The sequence below is a fragment of the Zootoca vivipara genome, chromosome 4 (genome assembly GCF_965207765.1).
Source record: "Zootoca vivipara chromosome 4, rZooViv2.hap1.1, whole genome shotgun sequence".
Lineage (NCBI taxonomy): Eukaryota > Metazoa > Chordata > Lepidosauria > Squamata > Lacertidae > Zootoca > Zootoca vivipara.
Window position 1 is genome coordinate 81,339,139 of NC_142587.1, and position 24,630 is coordinate 81,363,768.

Here is a 24,630-nt window from a genome sequence, read left to right on the forward strand (position 1 = left end):
GCTGTAAGCCTGCTTTTACATCTGAAGCATCAGGCGAACATACCAGCAAATCACATTGTCGTTCAAGCTTGCCAGCCATACTTCTGTTTGCTTTCTTGCTTGCCTGTTTCCTTGGAATGGAATTGGGATTTTTGTGTCTCTGCAAAACAAACAACAACAAAAACCCACTTGACAATGGATTTTTGTCATCTGGTTTTGGCTGCATAAAGGGAGCAGTAAAAGTCACAAAGGAATGTGTAGTATTGTGAGAACAGAGTCTTGCTAGGGAAAGAGGAAACGATGGCTTCAGCAGGTCATTGAAAACGTTGAGCATTTGTTCATTCCTGTGCTCAAAGTCACTTCTGAGTCCGAAAGGGTTGAGAGAACTACTAATGCAGCAGGAAGTGGTATCACAATAGAATCAGGGTGTAATAGTTCCTCTTGGAAGGTTTTTATGCTTAGTCAAAACCACACTTCTTGATAGTTTAGACTTGACAGCCCCCCAAGTGGCTCGGGTTAGGGCAGAAAAGTCCCCCCCGCACCAGTGGATTGAGACTTCCTTTAAAAATATATCTTTATTACAGCCAGTTTCTGTATATAATAAATTTCCAGTGATCTTCCATCCAAGGGGCTTGACTAGATCCATTCCTGCTTAACTTATTAACTATTCACGTGCACCCAGTTTGACTGCTGGCCATGTGAGCTGAGATTTGTAACCAACATGGGATGATAGTGATCTCCTCTTCTTCCCATATCATCTCACTGACATGGAAATTTAACTTTATAATTCATTTCACCAGGGATGACAACTATCATTTTATAATAAAGACTACCCTCTATAAACGTTTCTCAGGAGGCTTCTCCCCCACCCCCAAATATATTTGGCACATGTTGCTGTTCATGTGTAAAACCGAAGTGCCGTATTAGAATCTTTGAGAGAGAGCCTTTGCCTGAATCCCTGTCCAGCGCTAGCGTCAAGGGTAGGCCCACCCCACCCCCCAGCAAAGGGTCCACTAATGGGGGGGGTCCCCTGGGCCTGCTGCAGTGGGGAGGCAGTTTTACTGGGCAACCACCTCTCTTGCAAGGAAAGCAAACTAGAACCACATTAAAAAATTCCTTCCAAGTATCTGAAGAAGTGTGCATGCACACGAAAGCTCATACCAATGACAAACTAGTTGGTCTCTAAGGTGCTACTGGAAGGAATTTTTTTATTTTGTTTTGACTACGTCAGACCAACACGGCTACCTACCTATAACTAGAACCACATACTTAAAGCTGCTAGTTGTGAAGGCGGTACCCTCCCTGAGCAATGGCCATGAGAGGAGAGGACACACCCCTCTCGCTCAACCGAAAGCTCACTGGCCTGCTTCAAACCCCAGCTCATTCGCCCCCCCGCCCCCCTTTCTCGCCCCTCTCTACCACCCCTCTTGTTTATACAAATTCCCATAATATTTCATAAAACATTTGTGTATATTTTCTCTCTTAACCCATTTTTTCCCATCCATTTTAATATTTGTGATTATTCTTTCATTCTGTTTCTTTTTTAATTGCCATGCCAGTAATTTGCCTACTTTCCCTCCCAATTCGAAAGTTCTTTGTTGACTCTGTCACTGCCAGCCCAGCTCACTCACCTGCTGCCCGGCTTGCTTGCCCTGCTGCCTGCCTGTCTCCAGTGGTTCCCTCACACTGGAGCCTATGCAGTCTTTTGACAGCTTGACGATGGACTAGTACAAATATTCTGTGTATGTGTGTGTGTAAAGAGTTGCACAGCGCAGGAAACAAATGCAGTCGCCGAAGAGATAAGCTAGCTTTAACCAATCTTTAAAAACTACTTTGTTTTCAGTGTTGCAAAAGACATTCTGCGCCAGAGGACTTCTAATGCCAGTAATTTTCGGCATGTTGTAGGTCAGAGAAGCATGACACGGTGCTCTGGAATGTGCAGGCTACGTGCCAGTTTGTAGTGGAGTATCGCTTCAAAGCAGCGTATGTAGGATGTTTCTTGCAGAAAGTTGTGCATGTTCCCATAGTTTTCTAGTTCATTGCCTAGCAGGCGGATAGTTATGAACCTAATCTTTGCTCTAGCTGCTTGAGGCTAAGCACAAAGGAATTTGGGCAGAGTCCGGGTGTCATGGGTAAGGTAGAGTAAATCCTCCTTCAAACAGACATTGGGTTTTATTTACATTCTGGAAGTTTCCCTTTAAAGGCCTTCCCTCACATTCTACTGGGAGTGGCCGAGACCACGTAACACTAGTCCTGAAAGACCTACATTGGCTCCCAGTACATTTCCGAGCACAGTTCAAAGTGTTGGTGCTGACCTTTAAAGCCCCAAACAGCCTTGGCCCAGTATACCTGAAGGAGCGTCTCCACCCCCAGCATTCAGCTCTGAGGGCCTTCTGGCAGTTCCCTCACTCCAAGAAGAGAGGTTACAGGGAACCAGGCAAAGGGCCTTCTCGGTAGTGACGCCCATCCTGCGGCATGCCCTCCCATCAGATGTCAAGGAAATAAACAACTATCAGACTTTTTAAGAAGACCTCTGAAGGCAGCCCTGTTCAGGGAAGTTTTTAATGTTTTCTGTTTTTAGTGTTCTGTTGGGAGCCGCCCAGAGTAGCTGCGGAAGCCCAGCCAGATGGGCGGGGTATAAATATATATTATTATTATTATTATTATAAATTACTGTGTATGTCCATGGACTCTGAAGGATACAGAGCTTCGATGTGGCAGTTCCGAATGTGGGTGCCTTGCCTCTCAATTTTGCGGCTGCTTTCAAAGTTTCTTATAGTTTAATTCTTCTGTCTGTATACTGGGGAAAATAATACTCAGTTAACTCAGTGTTGTGAAGCTCACAGGGTGACCTTGAGCACTATTCACCATCTCTCACACTAACCTTTACAGGGTAGTTGCAAGGAAGAAAAGGTGGGGTAGGTTATCATAGAATTGTGGAGTTGGAAGGAACCCTAAGGGCCACCCTGTCCAACTCCCCGCAATGCAGGAATCTCAACTATAACAGCCAAGACAGGTGGCCATCCAACCTCTGCTTAAAAATCTACAAGGAAGGAGAGTCCACAACCCCTAGGGCATGGGTTGGCAAACTAAGACCCACAGGCTGGATCAGGCCGAACTGCCTTCTAGATGCGGTCTGGGAATCGCCACGTGGATCGCCAACGTGCGCATTCTTTCCCTCTCCCTCACACAGTGGCACTTTTCTCCTCCTCAGGGATGGAGCAATCTTGTCCCACGCCAGACACCATCAATGGCAGGAGTAGGCTCTCCCACCTGCCCGCCTCAAACAGTGCGGCGCTGTGAAGGGGGCATGTGGCGCCGGCTGCTGCTGCATTTTCCTCCTGCTCCCTCTCCCTCAATTCGCCCTTTTTCCGTGCCGCTTCCTTGCGCGCTTTCTTCATCACTGCCTGCCTGCCTCCCTCCTTCATTCCTCCCATGGTGTTCAGGCGGTTGTTGCAGTGGCCATGGCCACCACTTGTGGTTTGGCGGGCGGCTCTGTCTTCTCCGCGATGCCTCTCAGGAAGCAGCAGCATCAGGTGGTGGGTAAAAGCTCTGGCGACGCCCCGGTTCTCCTACCTCCATCCGTGGGTCTTCCGCCAGGGCTGCTGCTTCTGTCTTCACCGGCCAACACAGCCTCCTACCCCGCCATGGCGCTTGGCTGGCTGGAGAAGCCCAACTGCGGCTATTGGGACGACAACTGGGACAGGTAAAGTGAAGCATCTTCATGCCTCTTTGCAGGCGAGTGAAAATCGTTCATTTTTTTTTCTTTCCAAAATATAGTCTGGCCCCACACAAGGTCTGAGAGACAATGGACCGGCCCCCTGCTGAAAAAGTTTGCTGACCCCTGCCCTAGGGAGTCCTTTCCACTGTCAAGCAGCTCTTCCTGTCAGACTATAGATACTTCCAAGCATGCCTTCAAGGAGGATAGGACATAACAGTACTTCTCATTTTCATTTATTTAATAGCAGCCCTAGAGACTTAAAGCAGTGTTCAACCAAATAATTACGCAAGTGGAAGGGCATCCATTTGACTCTTCTCTTCCTGCATACGGCTTGAGCCATCCCCAGATCTTCTCCAGAACTATGGGTTCTTTGGGGGTTAAAGTGTGACTAGGAAGGTCAATAAAGAAGGTGTTATCTCCTGAGGGAGAAGGACTTGACTGCTAGTGTTTTAATCATATAGCAGTGCTAGAACAGATCTCGGGGGACGGGTGGAAAGGGAGAAGCCCCATTGCACAAGGGCAAGTCATTCCCCTCGCACAAGGAGTGATTTAGTGCTTTGTTGAATGCCACCCTTCACGTTCACTACAAACATCTAGCACAAGAAATACCTAAATTAAGGTGGCTCGATTGGGCAAAAGGCTTGAGTTTAAGGATGCGACAAAGATTTTAATTAAAAAGTACAAAGTGCAATGGAATTCAAAAGCCGGAAAGTGCAGATGGCAGAGGAACATGCATGTTTTCATGGATAGCTTCCCTTCCTTCACACCATCTTTTCCTCCTCTTCCAGCTTGTACCAGTGAAATGCTTTCATTGTCCATCTTTAAAAGTGCAGGGGAAGAGTTTCGAGCTGGCAAAAAAAAAAAGTTTTATTTTCATTTTTTAGTTTAAGTGCAAGTTTTCTGTTTGGAACTGACCATTTGGAATGGTGTTTAAGAACCTCCTGTTCCCATGTGGAATATGTTTGGCGTGGAACACTGCTAAATATATATTTGTGGCATTTTGACAATGAGAAAGCCATTGTTGGTGGTTTAGGTTTTTACATCTTTTAACGTTTCCGCTGGTAATGTACTGTGCAAGACCTCGTTCCTGTCTGTTCTGCACCTTGAGGACGAGGAAGCAAATGTATGCTTCAGCCTCTGAAATCACGAGCAAACAGTGTCCTTGGATGGTCAAAGGTATAAAAGAAGAAAAGAAAAGACAAGGTATAGATAGGCACTGTGTTTTATATTTATGTGGTTGCATTCAACTAAACTTTACTCAGGAGTTGACCTGTTGAGACTAATGGGCCTAAGTTAGTCATGGTCATTAATTTCAGTTGGTCTACTCTGAGCAATGGTTAGCAGAATTTCACCCATGGTCTTTGCAGCCCAGGTACCTTGGGCAGCTCTCACTCTCAGCTCTCACTTCCATACTGAGAGTGAGAGCTGCCCAAGCTACCTGGCTGCAAAGACCATGGGTGAAATTCTGCTAACCATTGCTCAGAGTAAACCAACTGAAATTAATGACCATGACTTTAGGGTCCAGTGGGAGCTGGACCATAAAGAAGGCTGATCGCCGAAGAATTGATGCTTTTGAATTATGGTGCTGGAGGAGACTCTTGAGAGTCCCATGGACTGCAAGAAGATCAAACCTATCCATTCTTAAGGAAATCAGCCCTGAGTGCTCACTGGAAGGACAGAGCCTGAAGCTGAGGCTACAATACTTTGGCCATCTCATGAGAAGAGAAGACTCCCTGGAAAAGACCCTGATGCTGGGAAAGATTGAGGGCACTAGGAGAAGGGGACGACAGAGGGCGAGATAGTTGTTGAACAGTGTTCTCAAAGCTACCAACATGAGTCTGACCAAACTGCGGGAGGCAGTGGAAGACAAGAGTGCCTGGCGTGCTCTGGTCCATGGGGTCACGAAGAGTCGGACACGACTAAACGACTAAACAACAGCTTGGGCAGACTATTGGGAGCATCTAATGCAGGCACCCCCAAACTGCAGCCCTCCAGATGTTTTGGCCTACAACTCCCAGTGGTCAGGGATGATGGGAATCAGGGCCGGCTCTAAGGCAAGGCTGGGTGGCGCAATGCGGCAGGGCACTAGGAAATGGGGCGGGGGGGCACCAGAGGGATCTTTGCTCCGCGACGCCAGGGTGCCAGGTATGCTTAAGATGGCCCTGATGGGAATTGTAGGCCAAAACATCTGGAGGGCCGAAGTTTGGGGATGCCTGATCTAGTGGGTGCTCAAGAAGCCAGTTGTGGCTGGTGTTGTTTCTTTACAGCCATCACTTTTTCAGTTGTGGATCCCTGCATTGTTAAAACCAATAATTTTTAAAGGAGATTCCTTGATCTTTTCCTGGCAGACAGGATATCAAAGGATTGCTCAGCTTGTGCACCTACTTGAAGTCGCTTGCGTGTTCAGACAGAAGAGGGGAAATGGAGAAGTTCTGTTTAAAAAGAGAGATATCCCTGGCAGAACAAATCTGCGTCACGATTACTTTTTAGCTGTAATTTATATGCATGTTTCATCAGGTGCACGCCTTAAATCACCCACAGTAATTTTTAAACTTCACCATAAGGCAGACAGCTGTTCTATGTAGACCACAATGTTTTCTAGCATCACAACTACTGTACATGAGGCCCTTGAAACCCTTTAAAATTTAATGCTCTTATACAAGGTGTGTGCTGTCAGGTGAAGCAGATGCTACATGGAAGCCTTTGATTCAGTCTCTCTGGCAGCTGCGGCCTCCTAATCACTCATGTTTTGACTGACACGCATCTCATTTAAACCTAGCATTTTTATTTTTTAAATGCACTTTTTTAAAAAAGGAAAAAGTTTATATCCCTCTCCAACATGACAGCGCCCAAAGCAGTTTATATTGAAAACAAACAGCCAATTATCTGCAAAGGAGAGCGGTAAGAATTTGAAAACTAAACAAGGACTGAACTGAAAGGGAAAGCCTATGCAGCAGCCTCATTTCTCTTCATGCTAGTCATTTTTTTCTTTCACTATTTTCTTCTATTACGTTTGCTGTAGTCTTTCAGTCCTCCTGAAAGCATGCAGCATACCAGCAGAAGCCTACAGAGCTGAGCTATTAGTGCAGTGCTCTAAAAACCTCTCAAAGAGGGCAACAGGGACGCTGGATGTGTCAGTAGTTCTATTGCATAGTTTAGTCATTAGGTGGCGCTGGACTTAATTGTGTCTGGGTGAAATGCAGGGTTTCCCCTTCTTGCTCTGCTTGTTAGAAAGAGACAGTAAAGTTCTTCTCTAGCTTCTGGGCTGGTGTGTCCTCCAAGCCTTCCACATAATTTATGATGCAGTTTGTTTATGTACCACTTTGGGGCCCAAAGACCTGCCCCCCACCCCAAGCAGTGAACAGCATATTCATGCCAAAGAACAATAGCAACAGAAGTACAACCAGAACAGTATAAAATAGCAATGACACTTAACCACGATTACACACATAAACCACGTTGGGTTGACCTGCCTTCGTTCAGTCTTCCAGGAACAATTCGTGTAAAGGAGCATGTTAGACACCTGTGGAAGATGTTGATTGTCATTATGAGGCATACTTCTCAAGAGTCCTTGCAGGGATCAAGTTAGTGCCTGAGGGCAGGAAAATAAAAATACCCTGTTTTATAATAATAATAATAATAATAATAATAATAATAATAATAATAATAATAATAATAATATAGTTATACCCCGCCCATCTGGCTGGGTTTCCCCAGCCACTCTGGGCAGCTTCCAGAAGGATATTACAATACAATAATATATTAAACATTAAAAGCTTCCCTAAACAGGGCTGCCTTCAGATGTCTTCTAAAAGTCTGGTAGCTGTTACAAAATAAAAAAAATCCTTCAGTAGCACCTTAAAGACCAACTAAGTTTATATTTTGGTATGAGCTTTCGTGTGCATGCAAAAGCTCATACCAAAAGCTCATACCAAAAGCTCATACCAAAAGCTCATACCAAAATATAAACTTAGTTGGTCTTTAAGGTGCTACTGAAGGAATTTTTTTATTTTGCTTCGACTCAGACCAACACGGCTACCTACCTGTATCTGGTAGCTGTTGTTCTCTTTGGCATCTGGTGGGAGGGCGTTCCACAGGGCTGGCGCCACTACCGAGAAGGCTCTCTGCCTGGTTCCCTGTAACTTGACTTCTCGCAGCGAGGGAACTGCCAGAAGGCCCTCAGCACTGGACCTCAGTGTCCGGGCAGAACGATGGGGGTGGAGACGCTCCTTCAGGTATACTGGACCAAGGCCGTTTAGGGCCATAAAGGTCAGCACCAACACTTTGAATTGTGCTCAGAAACGTACTGGGAGCCAACAAATAATGCAATGCACTGGGAAGTTCTCCTACACATGATGGAAATTAATAGGTGCTGCCCAAACAGGAACTTCCTAGTAGATTGGGATGGTCTTTTCTATGTGATGTAGAAATCAAGCCTTGAGTATTGCAGCACCTACATTTGGGAAGTTCTTTCTGTTATGCATCCTGTTACTTTTCTGGTGCTGATTGAAGACCTTCCTTTTCCAACAAGCCTTTTAAGTGGAGACTTTTTTAATTTATTTTATCCCAGTCTGTTCTGGACTGGATTGGAAATTGTTGCTATTGCCATAAAATTACTTCAAAATGTTTCATAGGGAGCAAATTGTCAATTGAATGAAATACGGTAAACAGAACGTAAAATCTGCCACCCTTCAGACCCCAAATCCACAATCTGAGGCAAGACCTTGCCTTTTATAGCACATCGGACTCCATGCCCAGAAGAGTTGGATCACTTAATGGTGGTTTTCTGTTGCAAGGAAAACATACAAATATCAGCATTTATCTGGTCATGGAAAAGCCTTGTAGCTATCATCAGGCTGTTGGATCTATGAGGAGCGAGAAGTATTCATGGGTTTGTGCTAGTTCTGCCTGTGAAGAAAAAAGCATGGAATATAGAATGGAAACCACCTCAGAGAGTGGTTCCTGCTTAAAGAATACAGTGACTTAGAGCTGTGTTTTTGCATCCGCCAACCACACCTAGGCCAGGATTGGATGTTGTCATGCAGAGCAGTGTTTTCTCAGACTGGGGGCCAACACCAAACAGTGGTCTTGGGGGCCTCAGTGCCTCCTCACCTGCATGCCCTGCCATAGCTGTCTGGACCAGCACCATCAACTTACTGGGTAAGCTGAGTAAAGAGTGGCCAGGAGACAGAGAAGTTCATGAGAGGAGGAGTAGATGTTAGGGGAAATTAGCAAGTTAAAGCAGTAGTTTTTATCGCCATTGTTATCTATTATCAATACGTAAACTAGGAATAGAAAGGAAGGGGATGGGGAGAGGGAAGCTGCCGTGGAAGGTAGAAGAGAAGGTAAAGGGAGAGGAGGGATGAAAGAAACCATGATTTGTAGCATCTAGTTTGGTCACAGAAGAACAAAGTACAGTGGTACCTTGGGTTACAAACGCTTCAGGTTACAGATTCCGCTAACCCAGAAATAGTACCTCAGGTTAAGAACTTTGATTCAGGATGAGAACAGAAATCGTGCTCCGGTGGCCCGGCGGCAGCAGGAGGCCCCATTAGTGGTGCTTCAGGATAAGAACAGACCTCCGGAACGAATTAAGTTCTTAACCAGAGGTACCACTGTAGATCAAGCTTGAAAGTCATGCAATATGAATGTATTATTCCTCCCCCCCCACCCCGCTTTCTGAGATGAAGGACCTGCAGCTGTTCTCTTGAGGTGCTAGCCTTCTCGTGCAACCTTATTCTTGGTCAGCTGTAGACACACAAGAACTTCAGTAATATTGCTGCAGCTGCTTTATGCGAAAACGCCTGACCTCTTGGACATTTTATTCTGCTGATGGTTTTGCCTCCAGCAGTCGCCGGGCTATTCAAAAATTGTACCCTATGGTTTTGGAAAGCAGAGCAAATTGACAGTGTATTAATTAACAATCCTCCTTTGTAATGGACTTCCATGCTGATATGAGAGTCTGAATTCCAAGTGGAGCTTGCAGCTGTTCCGACTGCACGATGAGAACAAAATCAATAAAAGAATTAGCTCTTGCCACCCTTTTTTGTGCTAGAGTGCCCTCCATATTGCATCTTGCCTTCTGCAGTCTAGCCCCCCCCCCTTGCAACTCACTGTAGCATCTCATGGCGGTTTCATCAGAAGACTGATCAGGATCAAGTGTGATCTTTTGGAGGACAGAGTTTGTTTCTGAAGTGGCTGCAGAGTGGAGTTACTCGATTCAAACAAGGTTCCCACAGGCACATCGGCAAAATATATAATAGTATGTGTTTGTCTTGCACCAGTGTTTCATGTTGTCTGTTGGTTCCATTTCCATTTGTCTCTTGTTCTGGTTTCAAATTCCTTATCGCATTTGTAGCTCTCCTTGCTCCGAAGAAGGATTTGAACCCACACCTCCGCATCAAGTTCCACTTCTGAAAAAGCTACCTTTTTTCTTTTTGTGTTTCTTATACAGTGGTACCTCGCAAGACGAATGCCCTGCAAGACGAATTTTTCGCAAGATGAATGCATCTTGCGGTCTGATGGTGACTCGCAAGACGAATTCGTTTTGCGAAAAATTCGTCTTGTGAATTGCGGTTTCCCATAGGAATGCATTGAAATTTAATTAATGCGTTCCTATGGGGAAAAAAAAGAAACTTCATAGCATTCCTATGGGAAACTGCAATTCGCAAGACGAATTTTTCACGGAACGAATTAAATTCGTCTTGCAAGGCATCACTGTGTATTGTAATCTCACTGGCTCTTACACTTCATTTCTATTCAGCACTTGCTTTAGGTATGCACTGCTGCTTTTCAGCATTCCGGGCTTGCTCTCTTCCCTTTTTTTGCTCTCTTTCTATGTTTTGCATTTTGTGTTTTTATCTTGTATTTTTATGCTGTGAACAGCTCTGAGATCTTCGGATGAAGGGCGGTAGGCAGATTTAATAAATAAAATAAACCTTCAGGTGCTTTAAACCTGCTTTTTGATCTAAAAGAAAATGCCCAAAGTGCATAGCTGCCAAGTTATCCCTTTTTTACAGGGATTTTCCCTTATGCTGAATAGGCTTCCTCGCGAGAAAAGCGAAAACTTGGCAGCTATGAAAGTGGCATACCAAAATTAAAAACACAACACAGCAAATTAATTACCCAAAATTGTGAGTATTGACTGCAGTAACTGTGTTGAAAACAAATCTTTTTGATTGTGAAGCAAGCCCAGGTGGAGGAGATACAGATCCCTCCCCCAGTTCAAAAAAGATAAATGAAATAAATTTGCAAAGTAGCTGTGGTGAATGAGTCACTGCATGCAAAATTGGTTCAAAAACTCTTGAGAAACAACGAGAAAGGCAGGATAGAACAATATTGGGAAGGGGCACCACCGTGTGAGAAATGTGGGAGGAGATCACCAAACTACACATGAAGGTTTTAAAAAAGCTGAATCTGTTGTTTTGAAGAAAGAGAAGCCAGTGGGGCTCAGATTTCCTGCTGAAAACATTCACTCTGGCTGCTATTTGCCGCTAAGGTTGCTGAGATTAATGTAGATTGGTCCTTGTGTTTCCAATGACTGATCGTGCAAAATGACCTGGAGCAGACATAAAACGTGTGTATCGGGAAACACACCAAGAAGAGCAAATGGAGTTACCACTTGGGAATGTACTCAGCAAACCTATTCCTTAGTTGTTTTTTCAAAGTGTTTTTCATAGAATCGTAGAGTTGGAGGGGACCCCAAGGGTCTTCTTGTCCCACCCCCTGCAATGCAAGAATCTCTGCTAAAGCATCCATGGCAGGTGGCCTTCCAACCTCTGTTTAAAAACCTCCAAGGAAGGAGAGTCTACTACACGGGTTGGCAAACTATGGCCCGGGGGCCGGATGCAGCCAACCGGGCTTTTAAATCCGGCCCATGGATCCTGCCACCTGCTCAGACAGTCCCCGCGCTAAACCGGCACAGCAGCTGACTTCCGTGACACTGGCATGGCTTTGGATTGGCTGCAGGAAGCTCCTGCAGCCAATCTAAAGCTGCGGACGCCTCTGGGCGACGCCCCTTCCTAGCTGCTGAGGCAGCCGCGTATGGCCAAGAGCTGAGTGGGAGGAAGCAGCGCAGGGAGGCTGCCTCCGCTGCCCAGGCCAGTGACATGGGCTCTGTGCCCCACGGACTCCTGGCCGAGGCAGAGGATGACGACACTGCCAAAGATGAGGCTTTGGCGACTGCATGAGTGGCGGCGGGTGTGTGTGTCCTTTCGGGAGAGGGGGGTCCGCCCCCCCACACAAGGTCTGAGGGACAGTGGACCGGTCCCCTCCTGAAAGTTTGCTGCCCCCTGGTCTACTACCTCTCGTGAGAGTCTGTTCCACTGTTGAACATCTCTTACTGTCAGAAAGTTTTTCTGAATGTTTAGTCGGAATCTCCTTTCCTGTAACTTGAAGCCATTGGTTCAAGTCCTACCCTCCAGAGCAGGGGAAAACAAGCATGCTCCCTCCTCCATGTGACAGCCCTTAAGATATTTGAAGATGGCTATCATTATCTCCTCTCAGTCTTTTCCAGGCTAAACATATTCAGCTCCTTCAACCGTTCTTCATAAGGCTTGGCTTCCAGACCCCTGACCATCTTGGTTGCCCTTCTCTACACACGTTCCAGCTTGTCAACATCCATCTTAAATTGCAGCGCCCAGAACTGGACGCAGTGTTCCAGCTGTGGTCTGACCAAGGCAGGATAGAGTAGTACTATTATTTCCCTACTTCTGCTGATGCAGCCTAGAATAGTATTAGCTTTTTTTGCTGCTGCATCACACTGTTTGTGAAGCTTCTGGTCCACCAAGACCCCTAGATCCTTTTCACATGTACTGCTAGTAAGCCATCCTATATTTGTGCATCTGATTCTTCCTGCCTAAGTGCAGAACCTTACATTTGTCCCTATTGAAATTCCTTTTTTTAGCTTGCACCCAGTTGTCCAATCTGTTATGGTCATTTTGAATTCTGATTCAAAATGCAGCATTTTACATGTAGTAAGTGCAACTAGACTTGAGTAGCATGCAAATATAAATGGAATGTTAAGTTTTATAGTAAGCTGATCATGCCATTCCTGGCTATTATCATTTCTTTGGCATACTTCTTTCCTGGGTTAAAAATTGCAAAGAGAAATGCATAATATTGGGGTAAATATGAAGGCAGCCACTTTTTGTTGTTGCAGGGGTTGTGTTTCAAACAAGGGTACCATATGGTTCGTTGCAGGGGATTTGTTCAGGAGCCACTCGTTCTTGGGCACAGATAATTTGCTGTTGAAGATCTGCTTTTAGTTCTTCTGTATTGCTTAGCTTAAGGAATTACGGGCGAAGATTTGGTAGCAGTAATGGGCTGTCTTACTGACCCTGGCTCATATGAATTGAACTGTGACTCAACAAGTCGTCAATAGGTTTACCATACCCATTGAGGCAATCACCCATCTCCTACTACCCTGCTGAGAAAAACCCCACCTCACCCTTCCTCTATATATAAGGGTCTGGTGACTTCTGTTTCAGTGTATCTGAAGAAGTGTGCATGCAGACAAAAGCTTATACCCAGAACAAACTTAGTTCTCTAAGGTGCTACTGGACAATTTTTTATGTATTGTGACTGCATCAGACCAACATGGCTACCTACCTGAATCAACAACTCCGAGTTTGTGCAACAGGCTCCTAAGGATGTCTCCACGGAGATTTTTTCCATGTCTGCAGCCTATTTCCTTGGCTGCATGCTCCTGCCTAGATTCTGCTAATCGTCTTAGTCCTGTGTGCACTCTTCTCGTTATCTCCCCACTCCAGTCTCTTGCTCTTGCCTGGATATATCCTTTACATCACCTCCCACACTTTGCTGTTCCATCCACCATCTGCTGTCTTCATTTGCCCATGTACAGTTTCCGGAATTCATTTGTTGGCTGCAAACCTTTCATTCCCCTAGTCAATTTTGCTTTCAGTCTTTATCGAGGCAAGACTTGTTGACGATAACAGCTATGAAACATCCTCAGCCGCTGGTCCTCTTGCTCCCACTGATTTAAGAGATTATGTGGTTCAAGCGTGAGTAACCTTTGGCTCTCTGGATGTTGCTGAACTGCAACTCCCATCAGCCCTAGCAAGCATGGCCAATGACCAAGGATGATGGGACTTGTAGCTCAGCAACATCTGGAGGGACAAAAGCTGGCCACACCTGGTGTAGGGTAATGATTAAGGGTGTGAGCTGTGAGCAGCCTCAGCCACAAACTCACTAGGGACCTGGAGGCTAGAAACTGGAAGCACTCGCACGTAATCCTAACCCATGATTTAGGACTACGTAGGTGACCCTCCGTTAGTCCAAGCAACGCATTAGACTTGTATGGTCTCCCATCCCCTCTCATTTTCTTGCATGGCCAGGCAGAGGACTTCTGCTGAATTTGGTATTGAAGAAGTCTCAGCTTATCCTTGCATGCCAACTGGGCAATTTGGTTAACAATAAGCAATGGGTAATTGCTAAACAAGCCAACTTCAAACCATGAAACTAGCATTGTAAACGGCAATACCGTTTAGGTAGGGTGGCGCTGTGGTTAAACCACTGAGCCTAGGGCTTGCTGATCAGAAGGTCGGCGGTTCGAATCCCTGTGGCGGGGTGAGCTCCCGTTGCTTGGTCCCAGCTCCTGCCAACCTAGCAGTTCGAAAGCACGTCAAAATGCAAGTAGATAAATAGGAACCGCTACAGCGGGAAGGTAAACGGTGTTTCCATGTGCTGCTCTGGTTTGCCAGAAGCGGCTTTGTCATGCTGGCCACATGACCTGGAAGCTGTACGCCGGCTCCCTAGGCCAATAATGCGAGATGAGCGCGCAACCCCAGAGTTGGTCACGACTGGACCTAATGGTCAGGGGTCCCTTTACCGTTACCTTTAAACTGTGAGACCCTTGGTAAAGGTAAAGGGACCCCTGACCATTAGGTCCAGTCATGACCGACTGGGGTTGCGGCACTCATCTCACGTTATTGGCCGAGGGAGCCGGCATACAGCTTCCAGGTCATGTGGCCAGCATGACAAAGCCACTTCTGGCGAACCAGAGCAGCACACAGAAATGCTGTTTACCTTCCCATTTGGAGAGGTACCTATTTATCTACTTGCACTTTGACGTGCTTTCGAACTGCTAGGTTGGCAGGAGCTGGGACCGAGCAACGGGAGCTCACCCTGTCGCAGGGATTCGAACCGCCAACCTTCTGATCAGCAAGCCCTGGGCTCTGTGGTTTAACCCACAGCGCCACCTGCATCCCTTGGTAGGTGGAAGTAAATTCAACCTAAGTCCTGGCCACATGGGGAAAAGGAAGGAGGGAATGTGTGAACTCTGTTTTTCACTGTGGATTGTGGAGTCTTGTTCTCATAGGTTCCTGAACCATGGTTTAACATTCAATGGAAATGGGGCCTGTCTTACTTGTTTTCCTCTGCAAAGTGGCAATAATAATAGAGACCACGATTAGTATAAATATTACTGAGATAATGTATGTAGAACATTTTGGTGTGCTCATTATTACTAAGTATACATGTGTAAATATATGTATTAGTATATTCTACTACAGAATATTATTTGAACAATGAAAGGAACAGTTTCTGCTGGTTTTTAAAAATATGGGAATAGTTAGGCAGATATTCAAAAAAAAAATTACCCCCCCCCCAAATTGCTCCCCTCTTTTTATCCTCTCAACAATTATGTGAGGTAGGATAGACTATTTATTATAGAAAATTATAAATAATTATCACTATGTGCAGGGTTTTCTTTTTGTTTTTATTATTATGGTTTTTATTTTTGTGTTTTCTATACAGTATTGTAAAGCACCCTGTGATCTTCGGATGAAGGGCATAATAATAATAATAATAATAATAATAATAATAATAATAATAATAATAGGACCGTGACTGGGCCAAGGTCACCCCAGTGTGCTTCATGGCTGAGCAGTGATTTGAACCCTTATCTCCCATGTCGTAGACCAGGCATCCCCAAACTTCGGCCCTCCAGATGTTTTGGACTACAATTCCCATCATCCCTGACCACTGGTCCTGTTAGCTAGGGATGATGGGAGTTGTAGGCCAAAACATCTGGAGGGCCGCAGTTTGGGGATGCCTGTCGTAGACTAACCACTACACCACACTGCCACTGTAGTACAAAATTACTTTCTAAAACCCAGAACTCCAAATGGTTGTATCTGTTACTTGCCCCATTGCAGTTCTGTCTTTAAAGCTAGCACACATTACTGTAATTACAATGTGACCTGGGTAAGCAGCTCACAGTGATAGGAATATCTTAAGCAGAACATGGATCAATTATAATGCATCCAGGTCAGCTATCCTAAAGGGTGTACAGCCCTGTTTAAAATATTCCTAGAGGAAATATTAAAGATAGAATTTTCCTATTTAAGGTGCTTATTATTGCTTTGCCCAAAGGTGCTATTATACACAATGGTGAGATGAACTGGAAAACTTCACTGCTTTGTAACTTGAAATCGTTTGAAGGTACCAGGTGCGTTTCCATTCCTTTTCTGAAGCAAAGCCCAATTTGGGCTTGGCCCAGACACGGATGGGAAACTTGCCTCAGAATCCCCATAAATTTCTCTGGCCGCCTTGGAAGGGTGGTTGGATGCAAGCATATATGAATCAGTAGAACACTGTTCCCTTTTGTGCGTAAAATGTAGCTGCATTATTAATATAAAGTATGTCACAAGTGTGGGGAGTTATTTGCCATACTATATTTGTATAAGGGCTGTAACTGACGCCAGAAGGCAGGCCTGCAATTCTTAAATGTGCTTGTTTTTCTGAGGGCAGTTAGTCCAGTGACTTGTAGCTTTTGATCTGTACTCACAGCTGAGGGATTTCTTTACACCCAGCTTGACAGAATTATTCTCCTTGAATCCTGGGAGGATTTGTAAACAGCACAGGGGTTTTTTGTTTTTGTGCTTTTTTCTGCACATACCCCAGATTTTTCTTGGAAGCAACAGGAAGGGAATGACTAGAACCTAGTCACTTCTAAATTAGTGCCTGCGGTACTGAAATAGTTGGCATATTGGGTGGTACTTTTTATAAATGTAATGTCAGCCAAATGAATGTTTGGCTAACGCGTGCATGTGGTAAAATTAGCAAAATGCATCACTGATGCTAATGAAGGGAATAACCTCATTGCTGCAGTTCATTGAAAGTGCCATCCGGACAGATTACTTGCCCTGAACACTGAGGTCAAGGAGTTGCTATTGAAAGCATGTGAGAGACTCTCTCTCTCTCTCTCTCTGTGTGTGTGTGTGTGTGTGTGTGAGAGAGAGAGAGAGAGAGAGAGAGAGAGAGAGAGAGAGAGACAGAGAGACAGAGAGACAGAGAGACAGAGACAGAGACGGGTCTGGCAGGGCCTTCCCATCAGCTCTACTTGAAAGGCCAGCAACATTTCCTTAAAATGTTGTGATTCTAGCTGATCATTATAAGGATTCTGTAGAATGGTGCCTTTTTCGTTCTCCTCCCTCCTAATCCCATTTCCTTTTGTGCTGTATCCTTGAAACCTTAGCGTATGACCGCCTCGTCACTGACATTTGTAAGCTACTCTGAGAATCTTTTTTTTAGTTGAAGAACGGGATAACAATGCTTTTAATTAATAAATGGCTTCTTTTGTGATACGGTACTATTACAGTCTTCACAGCTGAGAACAGATGAGAACAAGTAGGACATCGGTAAGACCTATATATAAAAAAGACTGCTTTTAATAGTATATCATTATATCTGAGACTTCAAAAAAAAAAAAGAAAGTATCAGAAATTGCTGTTTTATTTCAAAAGCTCTCACACACAAAATACCTTAGGTGCTCCTTGCTTGAGCTTCATTTTATGCATATCTTCCTTAACTGGAAAAACTACCGTAAATCCGGCATTGTTGTCTTACATCCACTTATAGGACTTATCAACAAAACTTGCTTTTCAACTTGCGTGTAGTGAAATAGTCTTATGAAAATGTCTCCTTCCCTCCCCCACTCTGGTAAATTTGAAAATTTGCTCTGATGCCTACCTGGTTTTTAAAAAAAATATGTTTTGACCTGTGGTTACAAGATCGTTCACACTAAAACATTTAAACACCTCTCAGTAACTAGCAAGATTTTTATCGCCGCATTTCTCTATTGTGGCAAATATTTTCAATTACGTGCAAGTGGAAACATTTAGTATTTTCCCTGGAAAAGACGCTGATGCTGGGAAAGATTGAGGGCACAAGGAGAAGGGGACGACAGAGGACGAGATGGTTGGACAGTGTTCTCGAAGCTACGAACATGAGTTTGACCAAACTGCGGGAGGCAGTGGAAGACAGGAGTGCCTGGCGTGCTCTGGTCCATGGGGTCATGAGTCGGACACGGACTAAACGACTAAACAACAACAACAACAAAGGGCTTCTAACTTGAGGCAACTAGATTCCTTTGGCTCATAACTCCCTTACAGAATAAGCACTAATGTTGGACCAGTTCACAGCAAATAGCATTTTTTGTGCTAGTTCAGCTTTATTGCTGTGTCTGAATTCACCTTGTGTTTACACTAGAGCCATGAAGTTCAGAGTACGAAAGAAGGCTCTCCGTAATGGAGTGGAGGTTATTTTTAGGGTGGGGGAGTCATGTTTTGTGTGTTCGGCGGGTTGGTTAGCCAGGAAGCAAACTGCTGACACATATTCCCTCCATCCCAAGCTGCCACAGCCCAAATAGAAGAGGTCAACTGGCATCAAAGACGGCTGTTGGATTATGTAATGTTTGCTTTCCCATATGGAATGATCAAACATGTTTTTGAGGTGTACGTACTGCTTAGAACACTATGATAGAAAGGGAGGATAGGAATTAAATGTTGAGGGCAGAGTGGCACATTTGCAGTTTCTCATTTGCCTTCGTTTTGCAGCTCAACATAGTGAAGCAGATTCAGCCACAAGGTTGGGAGAGGGGAAAATTTGGGCATATGTAAGCCCGAACCTCCTGACTGCTGAATATACATTCAACACCAGGGGTCCCCAGACTACGGCCCGCGGGCCAGATGCGGCCAAATTGGCCTCCCAATCGGGCCCGCAACGACCCCCGCTGCGCGCCGCCGCCATTCCAGATCTGAAAAAATTCGCTGAAAATCGTTTCTGCATGCGTATGGGCCTCTCCCGACCCAGAAGAGGTCATTTCCGGTGCACTTCCGGGTCGGGGGAGGTGCACTTCTGGGTCGGGGAGGCCCATACGCATGCGCACAAACAATTTTCGGCGATTTTTTTCGGCCTGGAAGCGTGCCACCGCGCCAGTAAATGGGTGTGCGCATGCGCACTGGCGCACACTCCCCCACCCTCCAGCCCACTGCGCGCACACTCCCCCGCCCTCCGGCCCGCCGCGAGATTGGCACGGCGGGCACCGGCCCAAAGGCGGGTAAGTCTGGGGACCCCTGTTCAACACTGTCCATTCAATATGCATCTTCAAAACATGAGGGGATTACTAAAGACTAGGCCCAATTTATACTAGGCTTGCCACAAGGAATACTGGAAGGAACGGTTTCTCTGGCTGTGTTGGGACCAAGTCAATAATATAAAATATATATACTTTTGTTTAAACAGTTTTCCAGGCTCACGGGAACTTTCTAAGTGATTTTCATCCAGGGAACTACAGGACGAAGTTTCGTTTAATTATTTTGATTTATTTATAAGAGTATGAACCACCAACTCATTTTTTAAAAAAATGGCAGGGTCCATAAAGGAAACCATAATTTCACAGTGGTGAAAAACATTTCACACTAGTAGAACATCCAAGAACATAGGAAGAGCCTGTTGGATCAGGTCAATGGCCCATCTAGTCCAGCATCCTGTGTTTTCATGGTGGACGACCAGATGCCTCTGGGAAACCAGGGAGCAGGACATGAGGACAATATCACTCTTCCCCTCCTGTGGTTTTCAGCAACTAGTGTTCAGCGGCATTGCTGGCCTCCAACTGTGGCGGCAGAGCACAGCTTTCATGGCTAGCAGCCATTGATAGTCCTTCTCTCCTCCATGAATTTGTCTAATCCTATTCCCAAGCTTGTCCAAGTTGGTCACTGCCTCCTGGGGAGAAGCGAGCTCCATAGTTTGATCCTGTGCTGCATGAAGCAGTGCTTTCTTTTATCAGTCCTAAATCTCACAACATTCAGCTTCAATCGGATTTCCACAAGTGCTAGAGTTAGGAAAGAAGAACTTTTCTCTGTCCACCTGCTCCGTGCCGTGTATGTCATGTGCTGATCGTTTCTGGAGTGCTGAAACGTTTTATTCTTTCTAAGGTGCCTGATATTGCTAATCTAGAACTGTAGAGTTGGAAGGGACCCCGGGGTTCATTTAATCCAACCCCCCGATAGCAAAAACTTCATTGCTTTGGGGCCGAATACTCAGCCCAGTTTTGGTTAATGCACTTCAAACCTTTAGGTCAATTGTGGGTTATGCAGCAGGATTTTTAAAAAATGTTTGTTTTTCATGCAAGTACTTATAGAAAGGTGACGCCCTCTTAGAAAAGGTCACCCTGCAATGTCTGTTGCAACATGTTAATGCTTCTGAAACTGGGGAAAGCCCACAGCTTAGCAGTAGAGCATCAGATTTGCCAGCAGAAGCTCTAAGGTTTGGTCCCTGGTGTCTCTAGACCTATGAAAAACTCCTGCCTGAAACCCTGGAGACAATACTGACCTAAATGTTCCTAAAGTAGGGTGTTGGTTTTTTCCCAAACCCATAGTTCTGTAGTTACATCAATGATTTAATCAGTAAATTGACTGAAATTCATACGGCTGTTTAGCTTCAACGGTGTTATGCCATCAGATTGTTCATTTGTGTTTCTGTATATCTGTTTTGTCTAGGAGATGGCTGTGAGAGCCCTAAAACAAACTGGCAGTAGAAGCATTGAAGCAGCTTTGGAATACATTAGCAAGATGGGATACTTGGATCCCAGAAATGAACAAATAGTCCGGGTCATTAAACAGACATCTTCGGGTAAGTGTGGGTGCTCTTTCCATCTCATTCCTAAGCTTTCGCCTGGTTTGATGCTGTGTGGAATATGAAAGCAACTTGGTAGCTGTCTAGACGCTGCTAAGTGTGGTTTCTCAAGGGATAAAATATCATTGACCTGTGGACTGTGTGGCAATATATACTTCAAGTTTCATTCCTAATGTGCTAAAGTTCGATGCAACCAGATAGAAGCCTTGCAACAATTTGATTGCATTTTGCTGTTGAAGGGTTTGAAATGGGAGTTTGCAAGGAAATATTAAATGTGAAAATTTTGCCTTGTTGTCACTACAAAAAGAAAAGAAATTGTATTTCAAGTTACAGGGAACCAGGCAGAGGGCCTTCTCGGTAGTGGCACCTGCCCTGTGGAACGCCTTCCCACCAGATGTCAAAGAGAAAAACAACTACCAGACTTTTAGAAGACATCTGAAGGCAGCCCTGTTTAGGGAAGCTTTTAATGTTTAATAGATTATTGCATTTTAATGTTCTGTTCTGTTGGAAGCCACCCAGAGTGGCTGGGGAAACTCAGCCAGATGGGCAGGGTATAAATAAATAAATAAATAAATAAATAAATAAATAAATAAATAAATAAATAAATAAATAAATATTCCTTAAGTGTGAATCCATGTGTATCCTCATCCTGAAGATTCATGTAGCATTTCACTCTTACTCCTCCTTCCATTTCCTTATTTCTGGTTCAGTGCAAATGCAAAGGTAAACTTAGCCAAGAAACACACTTGAATTTGCTAGGAAGAACAGTTCGAACCTTTTAGTTTCAAAACTGTTTTATCATTTGCATTGCAGTTTTGCACGGAGCCGATTTTAACAGTGTTGTTTTAACTGATGACAGTGGGGGTTTTTTTGTCCTTGCTCACAAATCTGAAACCTTTCTGTGAGAAGTAGTCTTAGAAATTCTATGAAATAATGAATTCAGTGTTACATGCATGCGCAGGAATAAGTCTATTCACATGAATGGTTTCCTAACACTACCTCACCCATTATCTTTCTCTCCCCACTACAGGAAAGGGTATTATGCCAAATAACATAAGCCGCAGGCCAAGTTTTGAAGGGTCCAGCGAATCTTTCCCACCCTACCACCAGGTTAGCAACCCGGGCTATGAAGGTGCAGGCTTTGGGGCAGAAGCTGCTAACATGCTGGGTGATGTTCCCAGGCCATATATGGACTACTTGCTCTCTGCTTCTCAGGCTGCAAACATGAACTCTCCAGTACAAAGGCCTGCCAGCTTAGGCTCCCACAACACGCCTGGCAGTCACCAGCAGAAAGCCTATTCTGCAAACATGGATGCCCCAGTGATCAACTATCCGGGCCACAGCAGCCCTCATTATGGCAGGCAACCCGTGATGGTGCAAGGGGAAGCTCAGGCTCTCGGCTATGGGATTCAGAGGAGCCATTCTTTCCAGAACAAGTTGCAGCAGGAGGGAGGGTATCCCAGCCTTCCGAACAAAGGAACGGTTGTTCAGAATAACTCCGGCCACGGGTTCCAGCAAGCGCCAGGCGGTCTGTATATGCCGCACTCCCATCACAAGCAACCGATCCCCTCCTCCCACCCAATGCACGTGATCACCAGAGGAGGCCCAGCATATACAAACGAATTTTCAGACAGCCCACCACAGGGCCTGCTGACGCCATCCAGAAACAGTCTGAACATGGACCTGTATGATATGAACAACCCTCAAGTTCAGCAGTGGCAGACGACCTCTTCATCGTCGTCCTCGTCACGCCGCGACTCGTTACAGAACCCAGCCCTGGAAGCGTCGGTCCGGCAGCATGTGCCCTTCAGGCCTGAGGGCTGCGTCCCAAGCAGAACCAATTCTTTCAACAGCCACCAGCAACAGATGCCGATATCCATGAGGCAGACTTCTCCAGGCAAAGCTGAGGCGTCCATTACTTCTCCAAACACCATCACGGCAGTCACATCTGCTCATATTCTACAGCCAGTGAAGAGCACAAGGGTGATGAGGCCTGAGCCTCAGACTGCAGTAGGCCCTGCTCATCCTGGCTGGCTGGCTGCACAGTCTTCGGCTGTGGATGGCTTAGGAATGGCCGAACAGCACCCCCTTCCTGTTGGAGGAGCTAATGCCTATCAGCTAGATGTGGACTATAGCAATCAGGAGCTGAGGTGCCCTCCGCCTCCTTATCCGAAGCATTTGCTGCTGCCCAGTAGTTCTGAGCAGTTTGATATGAACTGCTTACGCACAGGGATCGAGCAGACCCTTCGGCGAGTCCCCAGCTCATCAGGAAACAAAGCTGAGGAAAACGGGGAAAGGAACGACAAAATCAAGTCGGCCAAAGCGGAAAAGCCAGGCAAGGATAAGAAACAGATCCAGACGTCCCCAGTGCCGGTGCGGAAGAACGGCAAAGATGAAGAGAAAAGAGAGTCACGTATTAAAAGCTACTCGCCGTTTGCCTTTAAATTCTACATGGAGCAGCATGTGGAGAACGTCATAAAGACCTACCAGCAGAAAATTAATCGCCGGCTGCAGTTGGAGCAAGAAATGGCCAAGGTAATTTGTGTGTTTGTGCTTTTGTTTTTCTTGAAAGGTAATGAGACTGGGATAATGTAGCAGACCTCTGTATTCAATACAGCATAGATACGCAAGTCTCTCACACTTCCTGATACCACATCCCAACTTCATCCAACCCCCCACAGAAATAGAGATATTTTCTGACATCCAGGACCATTGCTGGGTGTCATTTGTGCTTCTTCCCCCCCCCCAGTCCCCCCCCCCAATACAGAGGAAGGAACAGAAAGCCAAGCCACACTGCCCCTGATATAAAGGGGAATGGACAAACAACACATGGAAGATAAGGCTGTCAATGACTCATAGAATTGGTAGACTCCTCTTCATGTTGGCTCTATGGAAGCTGTGTTATCAAAGGCAGCAGACCTCTAAATTCCTGTGGTTGGAGTATAGCAGTGGGAGAGGGCTGCTGCAATATTCTGCTTGTAGGGTTCCCATGGGCATCTGGTTGGCCAGTGTTGAAACGAGGATGCTAGAATTCTTATGCCTTTGGCTTGATTCCTCTTATGGGCAGTGGTGGAGGAAGGGGGTATGGGGGATGTGGGTGTCATCACTGAAGGGGGGGTGACAAAATAAGTTTTTTTATAAAAAAAATTGGGCTCACAAAACTTTTTAGGAGTGACATGGTGGCTTAGGTGCTTGCAGGTTCCGTGCTGCCTGAAACGGCAGCGTGGGACTTGCGTCTGCCTACTGCCTCTCCCTCAGCTGCCCTACAGCTGAGGGGGAGGCAACGGAGAGTCTTCAAGCGTCAAAGAGGGTCACTCCGCCTCCATGGGCAGATCGCCCCGCTCCTGGTTGCAGAACACACACACACCCCGCACCAGGCACCTGAGCGGCTAGCTACACCACTGCTTATGGGTCCTCTTATGGTTTAATGACCAAGTGGGATCTCTTTGATTTATGAACTTTTATCAGGAATTTCCCTCAGATTTTTCAAGGTTACCTTCCTTGCCATGTGGGCTAGTGAAATGCAATGAGGAATTAAGATAGTTGCGGTGATGAGTTTTGAGCCAGATTTTATGCTTAGAAGCATGAAATGGAAATGGCTCTAACAAATTAAAGTAATAGAATGAATGCAACCTGCGTGTACTGCTTTTAAATACAGTGGAACCTCGGTTTATGAACACCTCGGTTTATGAATTTTCGGTTTATGAACGCCGCGGACCCATCTGGAACGGATTAATTCATTTTCCATTACTTTCAATGGGAAAGTTCGCTTCAGTTTATGAACGCTTCAGTTTATGAACAGACTTCCGGAACCAATTACACAGATGCTTCAGTTTATGAACGCTTCAGTTTAAGTACTCCGCGGACCCGTCTGGAACGGATTAATCCACTTTCCATTACTTTCAATGGGAAAGTTCGCTTCAGTTTATGAACGCTTCAGTTTATGAACAGACTTCCGGAACCAATTACACAGATGCTTCAGTTTATGAACG

The 24,630-nt window shown here is 45.4% G+C and overlaps 1 protein-coding gene across 3 annotated transcripts in view; it reads left to right on the top strand.

Annotated features, from left to right (window-relative positions):
* Positions 1-24,630, top strand: part of LATS2 (large tumor suppressor kinase 2) — a 48,708-nt gene that overhangs the window by 15,609 nt on the left and 8,469 nt on the right. For all 3 annotated transcript variants that reach the window (XM_035115057.3, XM_035115055.3, XM_088668286.1), the window contains 2 exons: positions 20,503-20,635; positions 21,669-23,173. In XM_035115057.3, coding sequence (XP_034970948.1) covers positions 20,503-20,635; positions 21,669-23,173 — 1,638 coding nt within the window. The remainder of the gene's footprint in view (positions 1-20,502; positions 20,636-21,668; positions 23,174-24,630) is intronic.